At 39.6% G+C, this 19,996-nt stretch overlaps 7 protein-coding genes across 7 annotated transcripts; 4 read left to right on the top strand and 3 right to left on the bottom strand.

Moving 5' to 3' along the window:
- Positions 1 to 28: 28 nt before the first annotated feature.
- BATDEDRAFT_90773 (uncharacterized protein) lies at positions 29 to 1,531 on the top strand (the record flags this gene model as incomplete). Its single annotated transcript, XM_006681201.1, has 5 exons — positions 29 to 803; positions 882 to 910; positions 978 to 1,128; positions 1,190 to 1,246; positions 1,325 to 1,531. The coding sequence occupies 5 exons, from the start codon at positions 29 to 31 to the stop codon at positions 1,444 to 1,446; spliced, it is 1,134 nt and encodes a 377-aa protein (XP_006681264.1). The 3' UTR covers positions 1,447 to 1,531.
- Positions 1,532 to 1,725: 194 nt separating this feature from the next.
- Positions 1,726 to 3,577, top strand: BATDEDRAFT_26838 (uncharacterized protein; the record flags this gene model as incomplete). Its single annotated transcript, XM_006681000.1, has 7 exons — positions 1,726 to 1,958; positions 2,047 to 2,080; positions 2,192 to 2,353; positions 2,426 to 2,531; positions 2,792 to 2,997; positions 3,069 to 3,453; positions 3,531 to 3,577. 7 exons carry the CDS (start codon positions 1,726 to 1,728, stop codon positions 3,575 to 3,577), a joined length of 1,173 nt encoding a protein of 390 aa, XP_006681063.1.
- A 60-nt stretch (positions 3,578 to 3,637) lies between these two features.
- Positions 3,638 to 7,963, bottom strand: BATDEDRAFT_90772 (uncharacterized protein; the record flags this gene model as incomplete). The annotated part of the gene is made up of 12 exons (XM_006681139.1): positions 3,638 to 4,846; positions 4,921 to 5,037; positions 5,124 to 5,317; positions 5,424 to 5,563; positions 5,647 to 5,764; positions 5,862 to 6,008; positions 6,100 to 6,430; positions 6,505 to 6,535; positions 6,619 to 6,736; positions 6,815 to 6,993; positions 7,104 to 7,245; positions 7,421 to 7,963. 12 exons carry the CDS (start codon positions 7,961 to 7,963, stop codon positions 3,709 to 3,711), a joined length of 3,198 nt encoding a protein of 1,065 aa, XP_006681202.1. The 3' UTR covers positions 3,638 to 3,708.
- Positions 7,964 to 8,063: 100 nt separating this feature from the next.
- On the top strand, positions 8,064 to 8,877 carry BATDEDRAFT_26836 (uncharacterized protein; the record flags this gene model as incomplete). The annotated part of the gene is made up of 3 exons (XM_006680999.1): positions 8,064 to 8,367; positions 8,420 to 8,556; positions 8,623 to 8,877. 3 exons carry the CDS (start codon positions 8,064 to 8,066, stop codon positions 8,875 to 8,877), a joined length of 696 nt encoding a protein of 231 aa, XP_006681062.1.
- A 645-nt stretch (positions 8,878 to 9,522) lies between these two features.
- BATDEDRAFT_17461 (uncharacterized protein) lies at positions 9,523 to 11,624 on the top strand. The gene is made up of 6 exons (XM_006680955.1): positions 9,523 to 9,570; positions 9,950 to 10,003; positions 10,221 to 10,359; positions 10,437 to 10,615; positions 10,704 to 10,912; positions 10,987 to 11,624. The coding sequence occupies exons 1-6, from the start codon at positions 9,541 to 9,543 to the stop codon at positions 11,600 to 11,602; spliced, it is 1,227 nt and encodes a 408-aa protein (XP_006681018.1). The 5' UTR covers positions 9,523 to 9,540; the 3' UTR covers positions 11,603 to 11,624.
- A 342-nt stretch (positions 11,625 to 11,966) lies between these two features.
- BATDEDRAFT_35753 (uncharacterized protein) lies at positions 11,967 to 16,563 on the bottom strand (the record flags this gene model as incomplete). Its single annotated transcript, XM_006681085.1, has 14 exons — positions 16,297 to 16,563; positions 16,103 to 16,217; positions 15,861 to 16,020; positions 15,645 to 15,769; positions 15,215 to 15,575; positions 14,974 to 15,132; positions 13,929 to 14,869; positions 13,743 to 13,843; positions 13,418 to 13,660; positions 13,256 to 13,346; positions 12,883 to 13,159; positions 12,564 to 12,777; positions 12,259 to 12,494; positions 11,967 to 12,155 (listed from the first exon to the last, which is right to left on the bottom strand). Exons 1-14 carry the CDS (start codon positions 16,553 to 16,555, stop codon positions 11,967 to 11,969), a joined length of 3,471 nt encoding a protein of 1,156 aa, XP_006681148.1. The 5' UTR covers positions 16,556 to 16,563.
- Positions 16,564 to 16,680: 117 nt separating this feature from the next.
- BATDEDRAFT_90999 (uncharacterized protein) lies at positions 16,681 to 18,879 on the bottom strand (the record flags this gene model as incomplete). Its single annotated transcript, XM_006681138.1, has 4 exons — positions 16,681 to 17,525; positions 17,661 to 18,298; positions 18,397 to 18,609; positions 18,710 to 18,879. The coding sequence occupies 4 exons, from the start codon at positions 18,877 to 18,879 to the stop codon at positions 16,681 to 16,683; spliced, it is 1,866 nt and encodes a 621-aa protein (XP_006681201.1).
- Positions 18,880 to 19,996: the final 1,117 nt, after the last annotated feature.

Below are 19,996 nucleotides of genomic sequence, written 5' to 3'. Positions count from 1 at the left end.
TGCACTTTACCAAGATTTACCATTGCTGATGTTGGACTTTTCAAAAAAACGCATTCAATTCAAAGATGCGTACAAACGACCACAATGGGCAGTGGAAGCTACCTCAAAGACTGACCATGCAATACATCATTCTGAAGGATGTTCTGTCATTCCTTTTTTTAATGAGAAGCGAACTACAAATAGGGCATTGGGAATTTTGTACTCTCAACGTATACTCAATGAGTCCCTTGTTACTGGCTCGGCTCATCGAGTCAGAAAACTAGAGCGGTTCCGTATGAAGAATGTGGCTTTGTTCAACAGCAAATTGTCTCACTCTATTCATTATTTTAAAAGAAAAGTACTGCTTGAATCTGCACAACGGGTTCCTTTCATCAAGTTTATACAGCCGTGGATAATCGAGCCTTCAGATGGAGGTCCAAGTGTTCCATCTGTATCCAACCTTATGTACACGCCAGATGAGGAAGATAATGAAGTTACTCGGGCTATTCAGATACAGAAGCAACCTTTGGAACCGCAGATATGTGAGGTGTCTTCAATCATGTTTGGCAGTAGTATTGCTCCAAAAAGAAAGGAACTCGACTATACATTAAGTCTACCAAACAATGCTTCTTGGGACGAGTATTATAAGCATGAAATGCAAGCAAAATGGTGTCGAGACCATTATAAAGTACTGGATGTCACTGTAGATCAAAACGCTAGCCGGTATTTTCAAGACACGTTTGTAAAGCCAACAGAAACGTTTGATATTGAAAGTATAAGACAATCGCTAAAATCTGGATGTATGACTCCAGAAGCTGAATTGGGTAAGTTTAAAATCAAGATATGCTTATTGGAATGATAATTGATTCATATCTGACCGATAATTGAAATTTTATAAACAGCTACCACTCGCTTTCAACTTCCATCAAATGTATGTCTGATGCTTTTATTATTGGATATTTTGAGTCGTTTCATTGTCTAATGGTTTGTTTTACTAGGAATTTTTGGATGCAATCATTTTTGCAACATCCGAATTTTGTTCTAGACCAAAACATCAATCCATGGTTGGTGCATTTAGCCCACAAGGACTAATCACTTTTGGTGTTCTAATGCAAGAGTATTTGCGTGATCAGATATCATCTGAAAAAGGTACTTGCCAACTTTTGCCTGTTGTTTTAAAAACATGAATTCATATGACTACTGTTTTTAGGTCGATTCTTGTCAGATGAACAAGTTGCTATTGCACCTCGATTGCAAGATCTTATAAGTAAGAAGATGGACTGGTTTATTTAATCATTTAAATGGTGAATCATTCAACTAATCATTCTATATATGTGTTGTGTAGATTCACCACAGCGTTGTAAAGTATATAACATGTATCTTTACAGATATATAAAGATCCAAAAGCAACTTGAAATTGATAGTTTCCGGTCGCCTGATGATAAATTCTCTCGATCAAGTGTATGATTTTCTTTGGTTATTTTGTAGTTAGTTTTCAGGAGCTCGAGTAGTGTATTTTGGTCAACCATTGAAATGAAGTTGGATTGCCGAACCTGTATTTGTTTACAACTGCATTGTTAGATACTGAACATCTGAATTTTGACTCGAGTATACATACAACATGAAACCCCATTCAAATCTTATACTTGATACTATACACTGCGTGCCAACAAGTTGATACACAAGATTTGAATAAATGCAACGCGAAAGTTGAATTAACTTTTATTCTCCAAACTACTCGAGCAAATGGCCTCTCCCAATACATCTAAAATTCCTAATGATAAAGGAGTATCTTCTTTTCCACATAGCCCATCACGCAACAGTACACGAAATACCTCACAGCATGCAGTAAAATCTGTCACTAGCTTGCTCGAACCGCACAGACATCCAAGTCACGGCCTCGAAGTGGTGGTCGAAGGAGCGACCCATGTGGTCCACCGTGAAAATGAAACTTTTGTAACCCAGCGGGGAGGAAAAATGTATAGATAGCTAAATAAACTCAATATGAATGCACATGAATAGATATAGACCAACTCACTGTAGATAAACTATTTTTGGTATCAACAGCATCCAAGGAGTCATGACTGGACACAAGAATGAGGTGAATTGAATTCGGTGTGAAAAAGAAGATCCAAGTTTTAAAATCAATCCAATGGTCAGGTTAACTACTAATCATATAAACACCAATGATGTTGTTTATAATCGAGTTTAGGCGTCTACTATGCTTGAAAACCGTCAGACATTGCAATCCACTCTGCTTCTCCAGAAAAAGCGGGAGATGCATGCCATTCAAACCCTCCTTGAAAAAAAACGAGTTGAATTTTCCAAACGCATGGAAGAGTGTCGAGAAAAGCAAGAGGAATTGAAAGCCAAGGTAACGAATATGCTTTACTCAACTCGACTGTATTCCCAGCGATTCGATTCTGTCTGACTCGTGTAAGAATAGCAAAAACAAATCAGAGATCGAGTGACGAAATTTGAAAAGTTTCTCAAAGAAAACGATGCAAAACGACAACGAGCAAATGTGAAATCCATCAATGAAAAAAAGCTGCGTGAATCCAAGGCAAGATTTAGATACTCGAATGACTTGCTAGTTTTCCAATTCACCAAGCTTGATGACATGTAGATTTAAAATGCAAATTAAGTTTATTTTTTGAACAAGTATAGGAAGTTGAGTTGGGATTGCTTCAGCGCCAATTGCAAGACGAGCAATCCAAAGGAGCTCAAATACTAAAGTTGATTAGTTGAGTAGTTCAGTTTTTGTATACACGTTTAAATCACCGCTTAACTGTTATCATTGCATTCAACATAGATCGTCACAAAACATATGAAAGATACCTCCAATCCATAGTGGACTCTTTACCACCTGATTATCTTGATGTGAACGAGCCCCATATCAACGATATCATCATGCGACATAAAACGCTTGTAGAAACCAACGATGACCTGAAAAGTGTCGTTCAATGCAATCAGGATGAGGTTGAAAAACTTCAAGCAAAGCTTGCTGGTTTAATTAAAGTAAGCCATACTGGATCCAAATTTCTTGAAAATTTGGCAGAATACCGAGAAATAACACTGAATTTGACAAGGACAAGAATGACTTGATCCTTGTCTACAACTCAAAATTAGGTACACAGCAAAAGTACCTTGATAAAATCAAGCAGAATAGTGCATATCTTGAACAGCGTATTGAAGAGCGGGACAACTCGAGCAAAGAGAGAATGCGAATTATTAGTGAAACCAAGCTTGCTATTGATGATTTGTATGATCGAATTGCTGTACGATCTCGAGTGGTCAACGTGGTTCAGAGCGACACGGTCGGCGGGGAAGGCAACGATGTTAATGTGCAGGGACCGAATACGGTGCCGGTGACTACTGGAGTCGCTGCAATCATGTCCATGAGCGCATCTACAGAGCAAAAAACACTGACAGAAAAACTACACGCATTGCAGTATAGAGTGCTTGATATGCAAGGTAATCACCCATATATTACCATCCAATTCCTTTTTTACTGACATCCTAAACTATTTTTTGAACACCAAAACTATCAGATATCACACAGGTTGCTGAAGCAGATAGAAAACGACAGGCTGTATAGTAATCCAAACCACATCATAGTAATAGTAGCACGAATAAAAAATGATTAATACTCATTCACCAATTTAAACCCATCCACTTGGTAATGATATATTTGAAGCTATCAAGCATTTACTAAAACAAAAAGAAAGGCTAGAAAATGGATTGTTGCGCTTGTGAATGAAGGTATTCCAATCCATCGAGCACCGAAGAAACTTTGGATAGATATGATTTAGCAGAGCTGCATTTTGCACCAACAGTGCACGTAATAATGTGTCGATAACGTTTCATATGAGAATTCATTGTGGATTCGGTCGGCACACTGGATGACTGAAATATATCCGTCTGATAAGGACTGTTGCATAGTTGGTCAGCTACCTCGGATCCAGGTAGTAAGATAGGCTCAGTAGAGGGTGAAAAGCTATTGTCGTCACCTTGAACAAATAAATCCCCGCTCGTATTCAAACTCATGGGCACTTGACTGGTGTTACGTCGCGAGTGTCGCTGATCGTATGCTTCTACCAGGGGAGAGTTGCTTCCTGCACCCTCTAGCCGACGACTACGATTTTCGCGAACCGCCAATCGACCCAAATATTCAAACATGCATTCATCAGATCGATCATTTCCAATACAAAGTATAAAGTCGATTCGTTCAAAGCGCGATGGCGTTGCACTTCCAAATGACTGCATGGGTTGCAGCTGCGACGAATGAAAAGACGCAGAGTGGCTGGAATGCGAATCTATGCTTGCAATGGAAATAGTATCAGTGCCATGAAAGGATGAATTTGTTGTGCTAATGGTTGCTCGATTGCTATGATTATACTCTGTGTCAGCTGGATAATCAAAATTGCTTCTACCAAGCAAAGAAGGACTTGGCTCAAAAGGCTCAAGATTTCCTGAAAATAAATAAGAAGTGTCAGCAATATGATCAGACAACGATAGTTGAGAGTTGAGGCCAGACGGAAGAGATCGAGACTGCATATTGGTAGGAGCATGCAGTGGCGAAGAAGGTTGCTGAGGATGTAGTGAAAAAGAGTGCTGGCGTCGCTGTGATCGAGCTTGATGATGCTCCAAAATGCGCTGTACCATTGTAGCTTTACTAACATTTCGAGGCATAACCTCGACACATTTTTGCTTTGCTAAAATATGCACGGGGTACGTTGCTGTGACAGTATTTTGCAAATGATTCTGACACTCTGCAGCTTGCCAAGAAGCAAAGCCTTTATCGGCAAGCCCATAATGCCACAGTATACCAATCTCCTTTTGCTCGATAAATGAGCCGGGTGTTCGACTATATTATGCATTTCAAGTGGTTAATTACGCACTCGGTGTTTAAAATTTAAAAAAAGTATTTGGGCGACTTACTCTGTGTAGTACTCGAACACTTCAAGCACTTTTTTACGCCACGAAAAGTCTTGATCTTGAAGTACAATTTCCCATTTGGATCGATCCGAGTATTTGATAAACGATCCATTTTCGGCACTATTTCAAACAAAAATTTGTTGGAATAAACAAAATGACTTAGATCGCTGTGCATTTTAGTAACTACACATAGCAACGAGGCTTACCAAATACCAAGGGATGGTATTTCAAAAAAGGCTTCCAAATCACTTCGCCTACGACCACTCATCAGATACACAATGTTGTGTTCATTTTCGCATAGATTCCGCAGAAGCGTCTTGGCACGATTAACCTCGGCATAATAGGCCGGAATGGTTGAACCTAGTGAATTTGAAAAAAGCGTTCCTTCATCATCCAGAAGCTACATATAAAAGTGCGACAACGATCAAACATATAGAATAGGTTATGATACCATTATTATATCGCCCAACACTTTTGAAAAACATGTCATTCCAATTCCAACTTACAAATAAGCGAGAATGACAGGAGATGTAGTCTGCATAGAGTGATTTGAATGACAGTCGTGGAATGCTAGTTGACATGATGGACATGTTTTCAATATGAACGCGAGCAGTATCTGACACAAATGATTCCACATACGATTGTGCTAAACACCATTTATACTGTGAATTAGTCAAACATTACAAAAAAGTCGACGTAGTCATTATTAGAATATAGTAGAGCACATACCTGTATTGGTGGAAACATATTGATATAGCATAGACCATCGATATTTTTTTTCATCTGCTGACATGGTGAGAGCTTCATTGATTGCATTGGCTACCTCTTGACCGTCCCATGGATTAATCTGGATTTGGTTAAAATGCAATAAACCCCCATTACAGCACGAATAACAAAAACATTTTAGCGTAGATAATTATAAATACTCAGACATGTATGATTACCCTAATTGCAGCTCCAAAGCTCCCGTACGTTCCAGCAAACTCGCTAATAATAAGAGGACTGAATTTGGTCTCTTGACAGACCACATATTCATGAGATGTGAGATTCATACCATCTCGAAGGGATGTGATAAGACAAGCATCCGCAATCTAAACTAGTGGTATTAGTTTCAAATTACAAAAGCATAGCCATTCAATGTAGAGTTTGATCGTTGAGCCAATAGGAATAGCAATGACTTACAGATAAAAGAGCAAGATAATGATTGAAGCTGATATTTTGCTGCAGATACACTACAGGTACATATCCAATTGCTCCAAAACGCGAATTGATGCGAGATACAACATCCAATACGTGAGTTTCAAGTTCATTTGCTTCTGTAGTGGACAGGACGACTTGAATTAAAACAACCCGATTATGCCACTCGGGATGCTGCACCAGAAATCGTTCAAATGCAAGAACCTTTTGACGTACACCTTTAACGTAGTCGTTCTTGTCTCGTCCAATCACAACATGCATTCCATGGTATTTTTCCTTGAGCGAAGCAATGATTTCTGCTACTTCAGGATGAGCTCTGTATGAATCCAAATCCAGAATATGTAAGCATAAGGATTAGATTGCTGAAAAGTATTTAACAAGCGTGATTACCTTTTTGCATTAAGTGATGACAAGTCAATTCCTAAGCATTAATGTATAGATTAGTGATAGGAACTCACCAAACATATAGACAAACACTGTAATATGAATCCAATTAAAACAAACCAATAGGATAGATCCCAAGACCAACGACCGAGTTTTCCAATTGGATTCCCTTTGGTGTTGTTTCTAATGCGAGCAGCCTAGTACAAGTCATTAAAAAATGCCTCATGAACGCATAAGTCTATACAAGGAATGTGACAATGAGTTTAGCCATGAAGACAGGAAACGATTGATAGATTTACAGCAATAAAATACAAACTTGGAATCCAATTAGATCTGCACCCAATAGCCCTTGTAGAATTTGCTTTCGAACGTGCAAGCATCGAAATATTTCAGAACTTGGAAAAGGAATATGCAAAAAGAAACCAATAGTGGCAGTGGGTATCATACGCCGAACCATTTGAGGTACAAGCATCAAGTGATAGTCATTAATCCAAACTGGACAGTTTACAAAAAAACATTAAAATTGATATCACATTGATGTTGAGTTACTGAACAAGAATATTGATAGTGACAGAAAACCACACAAGATGAAGATTTAAGCTTACCAATATCGTTGTCACGATAAACTTTGACGATTTCATCAGCAAATTTTTGGTTGACAGCTGTGTAATGTTGCCATGCGGCTTCTTCGTAACCCCTGGGTTTTGGATAGTCAGGCAATTGGTAGTGAAATGGCTTCCAAAGAACCTAAACAAAACAGAATCAGTCAAAATGTATTGTCAAGAGATTGATGGGATTCTCCAGCACATGTGATAATAACTGGATGGATTCCAGTCATTATTTCCACATCAACGAAAAGCAAATCCAATGCATGAGAACACCCTGGATATCTGATACAAGTCCAGTTGATGTCGACTGTTACCTGTTTGCAAAATTGATTGTAGTGACCATCCAGTTCATCCTGACGAACAAAAACAGGAGTCGAAGAATACTTGGAGATGAGCCTATTTCTTAAACTATCGAGCTGGGATTGTGGAATATCGTCTGTATTGATACCGACAGTTCCAATCCACATACGGTTGATAGTATTGTCCTTGAATGCATTGACAGCATTTTGGAGTCCAATATTGCCAGCACCCGAAGAATGGATCATGCATTCGTCAAGATCAGAACAAGCTATCCGGTCTTTCTGACGTTCCGCTTTGGAATGAATGTTGGAATGGTCATTGAAGACAGAGGATGGAAATAGATTAGTAGGATTCTGTAAAGCCTTCATGTTTGCCATGGTAGAAACCAGACTTAAACGACGGGTTAAACTCTGTAATGGAAGAACAGTAGGTTGAATGGGAACAGTTGGAAGATCAATGCATGAAGGAGTGTATGGCAAGAATAACGAGACGACTAGCAATCTACGGGAATCCCATAGTGTATTCTGATCTGTATTGACCGAATCCAGTTGGTTCATGATAGCAATCGAATAAATAAAGTTGACCAGATAAAAACTCGAAAATCTCAACATGACAAACAGTCCAATTCCACTGCGTCCTGCAAGTCTCGTTCAGAACATGAGTTCGTCTGCCTTTGAAGAGAATCAACAACTGTTTGAGCCCGCTTCGTCTGAAGAGCCAAACTGCACAAGAATCATGCAAGACCATGTTCTGGATAACTCTGTTTCTCATCATGTAGATGGTTCTTGCACTGACTGTATTCTAGTCTGTCTGGATGGTTCGACTTCTGCAGAAACTGCCTTTGACTGGACTTGTCACAACCTCACTTCATCAATCCCTGAAACAAACAGTTCTTGTAATGCTATCGTATTACTCAATGTGGTCTCTTCTAAAGAACTTTATCTCTTTTGGAAATCCAGATGTAAGTCCATGTCCAGATATCTGTCTTGGTATTCAAACTAACATGCAACTAGCCTCCATGTGGATGGATGCGGATCAAAGTGAACCTCGCAGTTCAATTGGTCGTCGCATGGCTCATTCTATCGAATCAGAATATAGGAGCAAGATGGAACCTTCTTCTGCTGACTTGAAACTTGCATTGGACCAACTGGTATGATATTACTATTTGAATCCCTTTATACTATCCTGCTAATCTCCTTGTACATTGATGTTCAAGACTTCGGTGATCTTGGATCGGTTTGTGCTTCGAGCAGAGTCCTTTGATAAATCTCGAAACTGTCGGCTGAGAGTTCATGTTGTTCTCTCCAACTCTCCAAAAGATGCCATCTGTTCAACTGCCGCCAGTATCCATCCTCGCTGCGTGGTCATGGGTCGCAGAGGAACTAGTACCATCAAGTCATTGCTTATGGGATCTACTGCTACATACGTGCTTCGACACTGCTCATTTCCTGTCGTGGTTGTCCCAGTTTAAACTCGCGTCTTGATTGCTTTAGAATTGGTTATTGTCGTTTAAAACAAAAGCTTAATTTAGTTACATAAAATAAAACACTTGCATCTGCACTCAAGTTTTGTATTCTAAATGCTTTCAAGTTTGAAACGAATCTTGAAATGCATGAAAATCATTTGCAGAAATACTAGCCAACTCCAATGGCTTAAACAATCTTGTTCACTTTGGATGTTTATTATACACTCTTATTCAATGGTCTATGCATGTGAATAGGTTGGTCTTCAATTCCAGTCAACCCAGTATCACGTGATATTCCCACAACTGCTTGCACAGTCATGCGTGTACGCTTTATATATCAGAATTTTGCACAACCCATTTGAGGATTCTTCGGGACCTCATCAAAATAATTGGATACAAACAGAGAAGATTAGCATGGCTCCCTGTGCAAGGATGACACGCAAAACTTGAGTGGATTGCCCTTCTGGGCAAGTTTTTTTATTGGATGATTGAAACTTGATGGTAGGTCTATTGCTATGGTATATTTTAATAAAAATGCACTTGGAATGCATGCAGCAACTAGTGAATCGTCTTGATATATTTTTCAGGTGAAATACAGCTGTAAATTTGAGAAAATCAGCAAGATTTGCACTTTCCCCATATCGAGTATTACCAACTGTTATAGTACTCATGTCTGCATTAGCTCCCTGTGAATACAAGGTACAATGCTTTAGCCATGTTTGTGAATTATACAAATTATTTCTTGCATCGACCATAGCTATACGTTTGGCTACAATCCTCACCAGATAGACGTGCGATACACTTATTAAATAGCCAGCATGCATACACCAAATCTTGATGCAAACAGCATGGCAAAAATACAGTCTTATGAAAACCATATCAATCCTATCAACTCGAATTAGATTCTGTGTCGGCCATTCACTTCAATTCGACTGCCGTATTATCAAAATCTACACAACCCTGACTTGCGCACTAGACTGCATTCCACACCTGCATGGCTGATTCATTATATCAAGCTTAAGCATACTAATCATTTATTCTATTGTTTTCTATAATTTCTGTCTTGATTACACACAAGACGGGGAAAACCCTAGGTCAAGGTAGCTATGCTACTGTCAAGGAAGCTGTCAAGGTAATAGCTGGACTTGTTAGATTGAATTCCACCTATTCTATCGACTGTTTTTATGCAAGCATTCATTTGAATCTTGCGCTATTGCGGAATTCATGTTGGATGTCGACCGTTGTTTTCAGCCTCAACACCGCCTTGCTGATCTCGACCAATTAGTAATGGCTTGCTTACCATTCGTATCTGCTGTTGTATTCAACAATGAATTTTCATTTGCAAACAGATGAAGACAGGTGAGCGGTTTGCGGTCAAAATGATCAGTAAAAAGCTCATGCAAGGCAAAGAACACATGATTCTAAATGAAATCGAGGTTCTCAAAAGAGTCTCCAAAGGCCACAAAAACATTGTTACGCTATGGGATTGTATGTCCATTTAAACTCGTGATGGGTGGTTATCAATGTGTCTAACTATACCCTGGATCTGTGTTGACCTTTTTCAGATTTCGAGACGCCAAACAATCTGTATTTTGTCATGGATTTGTGTACTGGTGGCGAGCTGTTTAGTCGGATTTGTGAGAAAGGTCAGTTTTACGAAGAGGATGCTGTCAATATCGTACGGACTGTTGTCGACTCTGTCGCATACCTTCATGACCAAAATATTGTTCATCGTGACATCAAGGTGAGCGGCAAATAAAAAAAACTACTCTCCACTGCATCAAAGGCAATACGCTAGTATGGACTAAACTAAACTTTTATCCCTATTTTAGCCAGAGAATTTACTATTCAAAACCAAAGACGAAAATAGCGAACTCATGATTGCTGATTTTGGATTATCCAAAATCATTGATTCCGACAGACTGGATGTGTTGCGAACAACATGTGGCACCCCTGGCTATATGGCTCCAGAGATTTTGAAAAAAGCTGGCCACGGAAAGCCTGTTGATCTGTGGTGTATTGGAGTCATGACGTACTTTCTGTAAGAATTATTGTATTGATGTGTTTGTCATGGCTTGATGATCCTGACTCATCGCCATATTTTTCCCGTGTCAGTCTTTGTGGTTACATGCCATTCGATCTACATACAAAGGGTACACACGAGGAAATGGAGAATATCCTGAATGCAAGATTTCGGTTTGACGATGAATATTGGTCAGACATTTCAGATAATGCCAAGAATTTTATTCGTGGCCTGCTGATTGTTGATTCAAGTCGCCGATTTACCGCGAGACAAGCTCTCGCACATCCTTGGCTGTCAACAGCAGCAAAGGTACCTACCATGACTCATGTATCCAACAAAGATCTGTTTCCACAGGTCCTCAAGGGATTCGATGCTCGTCGCATGTTCCGCAAAGCCATCGATGTTGTCAAAGCAATCAATAAGCTTTCTAGTACTCCATCAGCAAGCCGAACCCAACTTCACGATCCACCCGCACACCCCAACCCCGGTTCACCCCAAGCTCTATCTCTGTCAAACCTGAGTCTCAGCAACCATGAATTGGCTGATAAAAGCTTGCAAGCCTCTCAAGTCAAACCCTTGCCTAATAGTGGCTCTGTTCCATGGAGTATGAGCGATATCCGTCCAAAAGAAGATCCTCTTGTAGATGGTAAACTTATGGTGATGGTGAATTGCAATTCGGGCAATGCTACTACCGAGCCTCTGAAATAAATGCCATGTTTCATCATATTATACATGTATACCATGTTTTAACCCGATCTTGCCATGATTGAAGATGGGTACTGCACAATAAGCGATCTCATGGTCGACCAAGCTTTAAAAAACCAAAACTTGCTCAATCATGTTTCAGTCACACTACCTTTGACTACCTCATTCGTATATTTTAAATCCCATACATTCTAGTTGAACACAATGACGTGAATGCGTGATAAAAAGTTGCAAAAACTACTCAAACAACGATCCCTGAATCCAATCTACAAACACATCTCAACCGAAGAAAAACAGGTACACACTGCATACACAAATAAACAATCCCAATGATTTCAACAAAGTCTGTTAGATACGATCAAAGACATTATTTAGCAGTGATTTCATTTAGTAATTGACCAAGAACAACAAAATCACGTCGAGCGCGTTGCTGAGTCGATAGTTGACCTAAATACTCTTGAAGTGCATGACGAAGGTTAGGTGATTTGTCAATCAAGTCCAACGCTTGTGTTTTAGGAAGTGCTAAAATGATGGAAATGGACGATGGAAACATAATCTGTCAACCCCAATACAATGGTTGTGCAAACAGTTAATACGAATCATCTAAATCAGCACACTGTATCATTGGCATCAACCGTTATTTAAAACAATGGGTTTACCGTGCAGCATCGAATAAATCCTTGCCAAACTTGTGTATTGGCCCATATTCGTTTTCCAACTAGCCTCCCAAGAATGTTATTTACAAAACTGACAAGTCCCTTGTAAGCACCAAGACTTTGAATGGCAGTACGCATAAACAGAATGGGCAAGGTAGGCAGATCGGCAAGATGTTGTAAAGTAACAGCAAGAACTTCTTGCTTAAACAAATCAGGCATTTCAAAACAAATCGAAGTAGCTAAAATAGAAAAAACAGATGTTGAGAATAAACCCATCAGATGTTTAGTACAAAAATCAAACTTGATACCTTCTACACAACGCTTTAGTCCCACTATATCATCAATTTGGTGGATTTTGATGAGCAATTCCGCTGGAGTGAGAGGTGCCTTTTTAACTTCTCCATCTGCAAGCGAGTTGTCGGCAGAAATAAGTTGGGTCACCACACCACAAACAATGTTGTGATTTTTTTCGGTTCCGTCCAATGTCATGATGAGTTTGGGCAGCTCGCTCATGATTTGCGCCTAGATCAATAAATTGATCCAAACCATTCAAAAGTTAGCAATGCTCAATTTTCAAGCAAAAGTCGACTTTAAACAGGAATCATGTTGAAATAATAGGATCCTTACCCGCTCCAAATGTGGCATAATAATAACCAAGAATCTAGCATCCAGCTGGCGTTGCATATAGGCATCTATTGCTTGTTTTATTGCTAGAGCAGCATGTTCGGTGGTCAAAAGCACTTCAATCGCTTTAATGGAAATAACTTCTGCTCCATCTGGAAAGGTAGATATAAGACTAAGAAGTTTCTCAGGGTGTACAGACATGGCACGCAAAAGCCCAACCAGTTGAAGCGATACGATTTCCTGGATATATGCAGGGAATTCATGGAGTTGTAAACACACCCTACAATTTAATCATGGTTAAAACAGTTAAACAGAGTCGTAATATTTGATGAAAGTAGCTGCAGATGTATCATCAACAAATATAGATGCCACTTACTCGTCAAGTAATGCATCCTTGCAACTACACAGTGCCAAATACAACTCCAAATGTCGAGCTACTTCCTGGACCATCCATACTTTATGTTCTTCTGTTCAATACATAAGCGTTGGTAACAAAGGTAAAATAAAGGTACAAAAACAATACGCATTTTTCGTATACCTGCAGATATCTTTTTTTGAGAAACCAAACTGGTGTCAATTGCCGACTCATTCTCTAATGTATTGGTTTTGGCCTGATCGCTATCCTCAACTTTATGATCAGCCTCTTGTACAGGAACTTCCGGAATACTTTTGAGTAGTGCCAGCTGCTTGAGCGAAAAGGAAGAAATGGTTGCAGAAAGAGGCTTGTGATTTTCAAATAACTGGCGAGTAATAATAATCGAGGTGGAACGAAGTTGTGGATCTAGCGTTTAGATATATTAATTTAGTAGTTAAAGAATACAGCTGCGTGGTATCAGTCAGATTATAACATGATAGAAGCTCACCCGGTGTTATGCAGTATGCGAGAAGCTTTTCCAAACAATTGTCTCGAACGGCCGGTCGAGAATTTATCAGCTCTCTTAATGCAGAGACTCCAAGATAAATGCTAAAAGACAAGAAAAATAAGAAATTTGACGCAATTGCACAGGATATGATTGTAAATTCGGTAAGATATAGATAGCAAAGCATACTTGTTTGATGATTCACAGCACGCCAAAATATGATCCATTGCAATGTCTGTAAACACTGGTGATTCAATCAAAAGTCGAACAAATGCACGGTCTTCAGGATCCAAAGCTGCATGCAGTTTTTCGAATTGATTATCGCGCACAGATGTATCAATACGATCAGATGTAGGGTTTTGTAGTGTGCCCGTACTACCATTGCGGGACTCTCTATCACAAGCAAGACCATCTAGAATATTCTTGAGCCAAATTGTATAAGAGTCGGTATTGCCAGATTGACTTAGAAACTGCTCCTCATGAAGCCACAGAATTGCAATATTGACACGCTTTTTAAAGTCTGCCAAGATAAAATCCAAAAGCTTTTGGCGAAGACGATCTGCCTGCATACTCGATCGTGTTACTACTCTAATGGTCATTACTATCCAGCCCAGACGTGCGGCAAGAATACTGTTATTGTCTCGAGGAATTAATGCAGGGAGTTTGGCTCCTGCTGCAGTAGGGATCGAAAAATGCGATTCCATTGCAAAAATACGCTCCAGAGTTTCCACCACCAATTCACTACGTTCTTCTGCCGAAACAAAAGTTTCAAGTGCCAATGCACTACCAGATCCTATGGCAGCACCAGCTTTCATTGTAGCGTCAATACCTCCAGCATGATTCAAATCTGTTTCCTCTTTAAAACCAGGAATTCCAGCTTGAGTCTGTGTAACGGCTTGAACCTGTAATTGTTGTTGATGCAACTGAATGCAAACCTGAATTTCTGCCATAAGATTAGACGTATCTTGTTGAATCTGACGAGCAAGTGCCTCGGCCACTGGATCAACTTTTGGAACAACTGGCTGAGTAGCAGCTTGCATTGCAGCAGCTCGTAATCGAGGATCTTGAACGACAGCTGTTTGAGCAGCCTTTTCTTTTTCAGTTCTAATAGCTTCATTTTCCAAATGCATCTGCGACACCATTAGTTAGTAAAGATAAAAACCGAAAACAGATACCGCAGTATATAGTCAACAAAGTCACATATCACGCATCTGAATGCAATTGATTCTCTCACCTGGATATCCTGTTCAAACTGTTCTGTAGTTCGAGTGCCAACAACTTGAATAATGGTTTCAATGACATCCATTAGTGGAACCTTTTCAATTCCAACCAAAAGGATATTTGCTGCAAATGCTGCTCTTTGTTCGTATGAAGGCTCTGTAGTTCCGTGCACCTAAACCCAATTGATATACTGTAAGCATGAAACATTGACATGTGCCACGACAACTTCATAAGCAATACACAAATACGCCTACAGCAAATCTTGCTCTTTTCCAGTCTTCAATCTCGTCATCAAAATCAGCAGGTATGCTTCGTTTCATTGCACGGCGCAATCGACCTTGTATTTCGTATGGTTTAGCACCAATTTGTTCTAAAGCCTCTATTATCTCTGGTTGTATGGGTTCCAGTGAAGCAATTGTAAAAACAGATAAAAACACGACTTTTAGTGTGCGACGAACGCTCTTGTACTGGAATGAGGTTAAATGTGATGGACGTTGCTGCTTAAAAAACTCTAGCAATACTTTTAAAGCAGCCTGTGCGTATTGTTTTCGAGAAATGATAATATCATGTAGACAATTGATGATAGCAGAAGTAAAGAGCCCAGTGGCCTGAATTCTTATTGAATCAACCGAGTTAAAATCGGGCTATTGGTATTACATTAAAACAAACCAGGTATAAACTTACTGAGCATGTGCACGAAGCAATGTTAGGAATTTATCAAGTAGCGTAACCGATTCAGCAACAAGTTGTTGATTATTCATGTATGGGTGATCTGCTGGTATTAGACTAAGAGATGCGATGGTGTCGTTCTAAAACAGCAAACAATGGGTTTAGCAGCTGCATATCAGATCTGAATTTTAAAAAATAAAATCAAGACAGCAAAAACTCGAATGGACTTACATCTGTTACATCGGGTGGTGCTTGCATAATGGCTACTTTGGACAAATATCTAGCGGCATTAATCCGGATTCCTTCATTCTCATGAACAAAAAAGCCATCGATTTGGGTTTTAAGGATAGACAAGATCTGCCAGTATTTTGAATCGCCAGGTGTTACACAACTGCATAACAAATTAAATCAGTTGAATTGATACTAAACACAAGCGACCAGATCGGTTGTTTATATGGGAGAATATAGCTTACAGAATCCGAAATGCTTCTGGATACATATTTGTCAGTGTCAATATGAGTCTCTTGCGTACACTGATGGTTTCATCTGCAAACATGACGGCCACTGCCTCGATACATCCAGCAATAACTAAACAATTCAAGAATTGGCAATGAGTTGGACCATTCAGACTCATTCAAATTCAAAAGAATTCAATGATGATGCATGCCTGGATATCTGACTTCCTGCGAGCCAGAAGACAAGACAGAGCAGACTTTTTCAATGACTTGCAAGAGTTGAATTCGAAGATTGGCATCTGATTCTTGGCTAGCAAGAGGTAGAATGACAGGCAGAAAGTTGATGGCAAAGAAGTGAATATTGTCGCTGATGTAATCTACACATGCCTTGAGAGCATCTGTTTTTTCTGGCACAGATCCAGTCAGCAATGTCTGAAGCAACGCCTGCTGATGGTTATCTGCAGATGCCATGAAATGATTCTCAATTTGTTTTAGTTGTGACAAGACCAAAATCTCAATGTTTTACAAATGTTCAATTCGTTGATTTCAATCTTGTTTTATCAATTTTGTTGATCATCAAAACGTAAAATGTTTATTTATAATCCAAAAGGTGAAATCAGTCCTTTGAGATGAACAATCATATTAGAAAAAAACAGTCGACGCAAATTTCGAGTTTCTTTTTGCTTGCTGTTCTGCTGCTGATTCCATCTGTCTTTTGTAGTTTCATCTTGATCATCTCCAGTAGACTTCTTGGTGCTCTTTTTTGATTTCTTGCGTCGCTTGGGTTGACTAACTGTGCTACCACCAAGACGCTTGGCAAGATCAAGCCATCCTTTCGTGTCAATTCCATGTCCAGATAAATCATACAGGCTTTTGCTATTATATTCGAGCTCATACAAGTATTTAGATCGAGGTGTCTGGTGTTTGAAAGACTTGTCATGTGGGGTTTCAGCAGTAGATATTACACCATCTACACTAGCTGCACGCTCAACATCAGTCACTCTATTCCAGTACTCCAAGTCTGCATAGTATTGCTCATAATCTAGCAAGGTACCAAATCGCGTTGCTGGAATATTCTTGCGTTTTTTGAGATTCGGATCACCAAGACCATCAGAAACCACGTCATAGATGTATACTCGAATACCCGGATTAAAGACTGGAACGACCGAGGGTGATACAAAAATAGGCTGTGGAATGATTTTGCTTTCTTGCACAACTTTGTAATGCAGAATCAGATACTCAAAGTATAGCATCACCCAGGATGGTGACATGATAGTGACGACACCTTTTACTTGGTTTTCATCAGCATCATTCTGTTTGCTTGAAGAAAACAGAACCAGTTCAGTATTAGTATTGACACGAGTCAAGTCTGTCGATTGCAGACTCGTGGATGAACTGTATCGACGCAAAACTTGATCCGGAGTGGTGAAGAAGAAATGATCTAGATAAAGATTGTCAGCATCAATCCACACGCAGTACCTTTCTATCAGTTTTAAGCTACAAGCTTATAAATACAAAGCATGCACCAAAATATTCAACAACTACTTGCCTATATTCATATGACCATAGAATTGACCTCGGATAATGTCTCGATACTTGAATGTCAATCGAGAAAATTCAGAGTAGCAATCTGTTCCGTAATTAACTACATTAGGTGGAACATGACCTGAGATATAAACCGAAATGTTTCGATTCCTTGCAGGAATAAGCACGTCCACTTCAAGCCAGTTTAATACATCATCACCAGCTGACAATTTATGTGATGCTTCTGTTTCTATATCGTCGTTATCAAATTGAACTTTATCTGCCGAGTTTGTTTGATAAAAAGCAAGCGGCCATTTGCGACGACGACAGTCAGGAACAGCACCATTGAAGCTGGCCAGATACAACGTGTTGAGAGAAACACCCCACAACTTGTTTGGAGTGAGTTCTACCATGTATGAGCCGATTCGTCTGAACGTGGCATCTTGTGATTTTGGAATAAATGGTGCCCAAAGATCTGCAAAAAAGTTTAAAACTGGAGTATCTGCCTTTCGAGAGTATCGAAGTCGATTGTGTGGATAAATATCATTGTTTCCAATAGATGCCAGTACAGGAACTGTAGCATGACCTGGGCGTTTTGGGTCTGAAAAGGCATCGATAATATACGATGTAACAATCCGATTTGCCTCGGCAACTTCGGCCTCTTTAATTCTTAGATTCTTTTTGTCATGGCTAAATGAAAAGTAGTAAATGGTGCAAAAACAATGAGTTGGAATAGGATTGCATTCATGATTACAACGGCATGCGTGTCAATCAGGGATGTGGCATACCGAGAATTATCGCCAGTCCATACAACAAAATCAATTCCATGGTCTGGATTTTTCAAAACTTGCTTTACAAACTGAAAGGTGCCTTGAACAAGAGCAACAGGCGAGTCGCAATTTGACCCAGGAGCACCATAAAATCCTGCTACTTTGTCGGATTTCTTGAGGTTTTTTTTTGAGTAACAATCTGAAGAAACGGATGACCCTTCTTGATAGTGTCTGTTATGGATTTGTAAAAGTTGCAACATATGAAATTACATGAGCAATGCATGTGGAAATCAATCAACAAATGCCATATCAATGAGTTGCACAAACTTACACATCCAAGTGGATATCAGTCAGATGCAAAAACCTTCCCGAAAGATGCAACTCTGTCTGTGCATTGTGCTCATGGTTAAATTGGAGTGGCTGTTGACGAGATTCTACATGTGCAACTGCCGATTGATGAAGCAGAGTGGATACTACACACACACTAAATAGCCGTGCCATTCAAAATCAATGGTTTACTGATTGATTCAGTGTAGGATATGAAGCAATATTGATGGGTTAAAGGTAAAACACCGCCACATTCCAAGTGCATTTTTATTAAAATATACCATAGCAATAGACCTACCATCAAGTTTCAATCATCCAATAAAAAAACTTGCCCAGAAGGGCAATCCACTCAAGTTTTGCGTGTCATCCTTGCACAGGGAGCCATGCTAATCTTCTCTGTTTGTATCCAATTATTTTGATGAGGTCCCGAAGAATCCTCAAATGGGTTGTGCAAAATTCTGATATATAAAGCGTACACGCATGACTGTGCAAGCAGTTGTGGGAATATCACGTGATACTGGGTTGACTGGAATTGAAGACCAATCTATTCACATGCATGGACCATTGAATAAGAGTGTATAATAAACATCCAAAGTGAACAAGATTGTTTTTTAAGGATGTATCGGTTTGAATGTGCTGTCAAACGGATTCAAGCAGCTTTTAATGGCTGGTTATCTACTGGGGACGTGCCTCTTTGCTGTGGGTATATCAGCTTCGTCGGTTGGTTACGGCCGTGATGAAAGGGACGAAAATGCAAAAAACAGCATTTATTTCAGTAACCCAACTTTGTCATGTTCGAAGCCATTTTGATAGCATCAAGCAGATTGCTGTTGCAGCATTCCGGATGCGAACGCTTTTGGTTCGTAAAATTGCAGTTGTTTCAGACTAGTGTACGATTATACGAAACGCCAAAGCCCGCGTTGGAGCAAACCAACACCAAGCTCAGCAAGCTCAGCAAGCAGTCGCCGCTGGACCAAATGAGACACTGTATGAATCGAGATAAGCAGCGGATATTTCATCAAACTAGTCGTGTCAACAAACCAGACTGTCACCATGGTACAGGAAATACGATCGATGGATGATCATGCCATTCAAGTCAACAGACAAATCATCTACCAATATTTGCAGCATCACCAAAAAAGCAATCAAACAAAAAAGCAAATCCAGCCATACATAAAAGTAGTTGAATGAGCTTTATGCAAGTACCATCCCAAGCATATAATAAGACATGGTGATGGCTGCTAAGAATTTTTCATTTTATCTCCGTTTCATCCCTTTATCGCTCGCCATG

Source organism: Batrachochytrium dendrobatidis, assembly GCF_000203795.2.
Source record: "Batrachochytrium dendrobatidis JAM81 unplaced genomic scaffold BATDEscaffold_11, whole genome shotgun sequence".
In the NCBI taxonomy this organism is placed as follows: Eukaryota; Fungi; Chytridiomycota; class Chytridiomycetes; order Rhizophydiales; genus Batrachochytrium; species Batrachochytrium dendrobatidis.
Note: the sequence above shows the minus strand (reverse complement) of the source record. Positions and strands in the feature narration are given on the sequence as shown.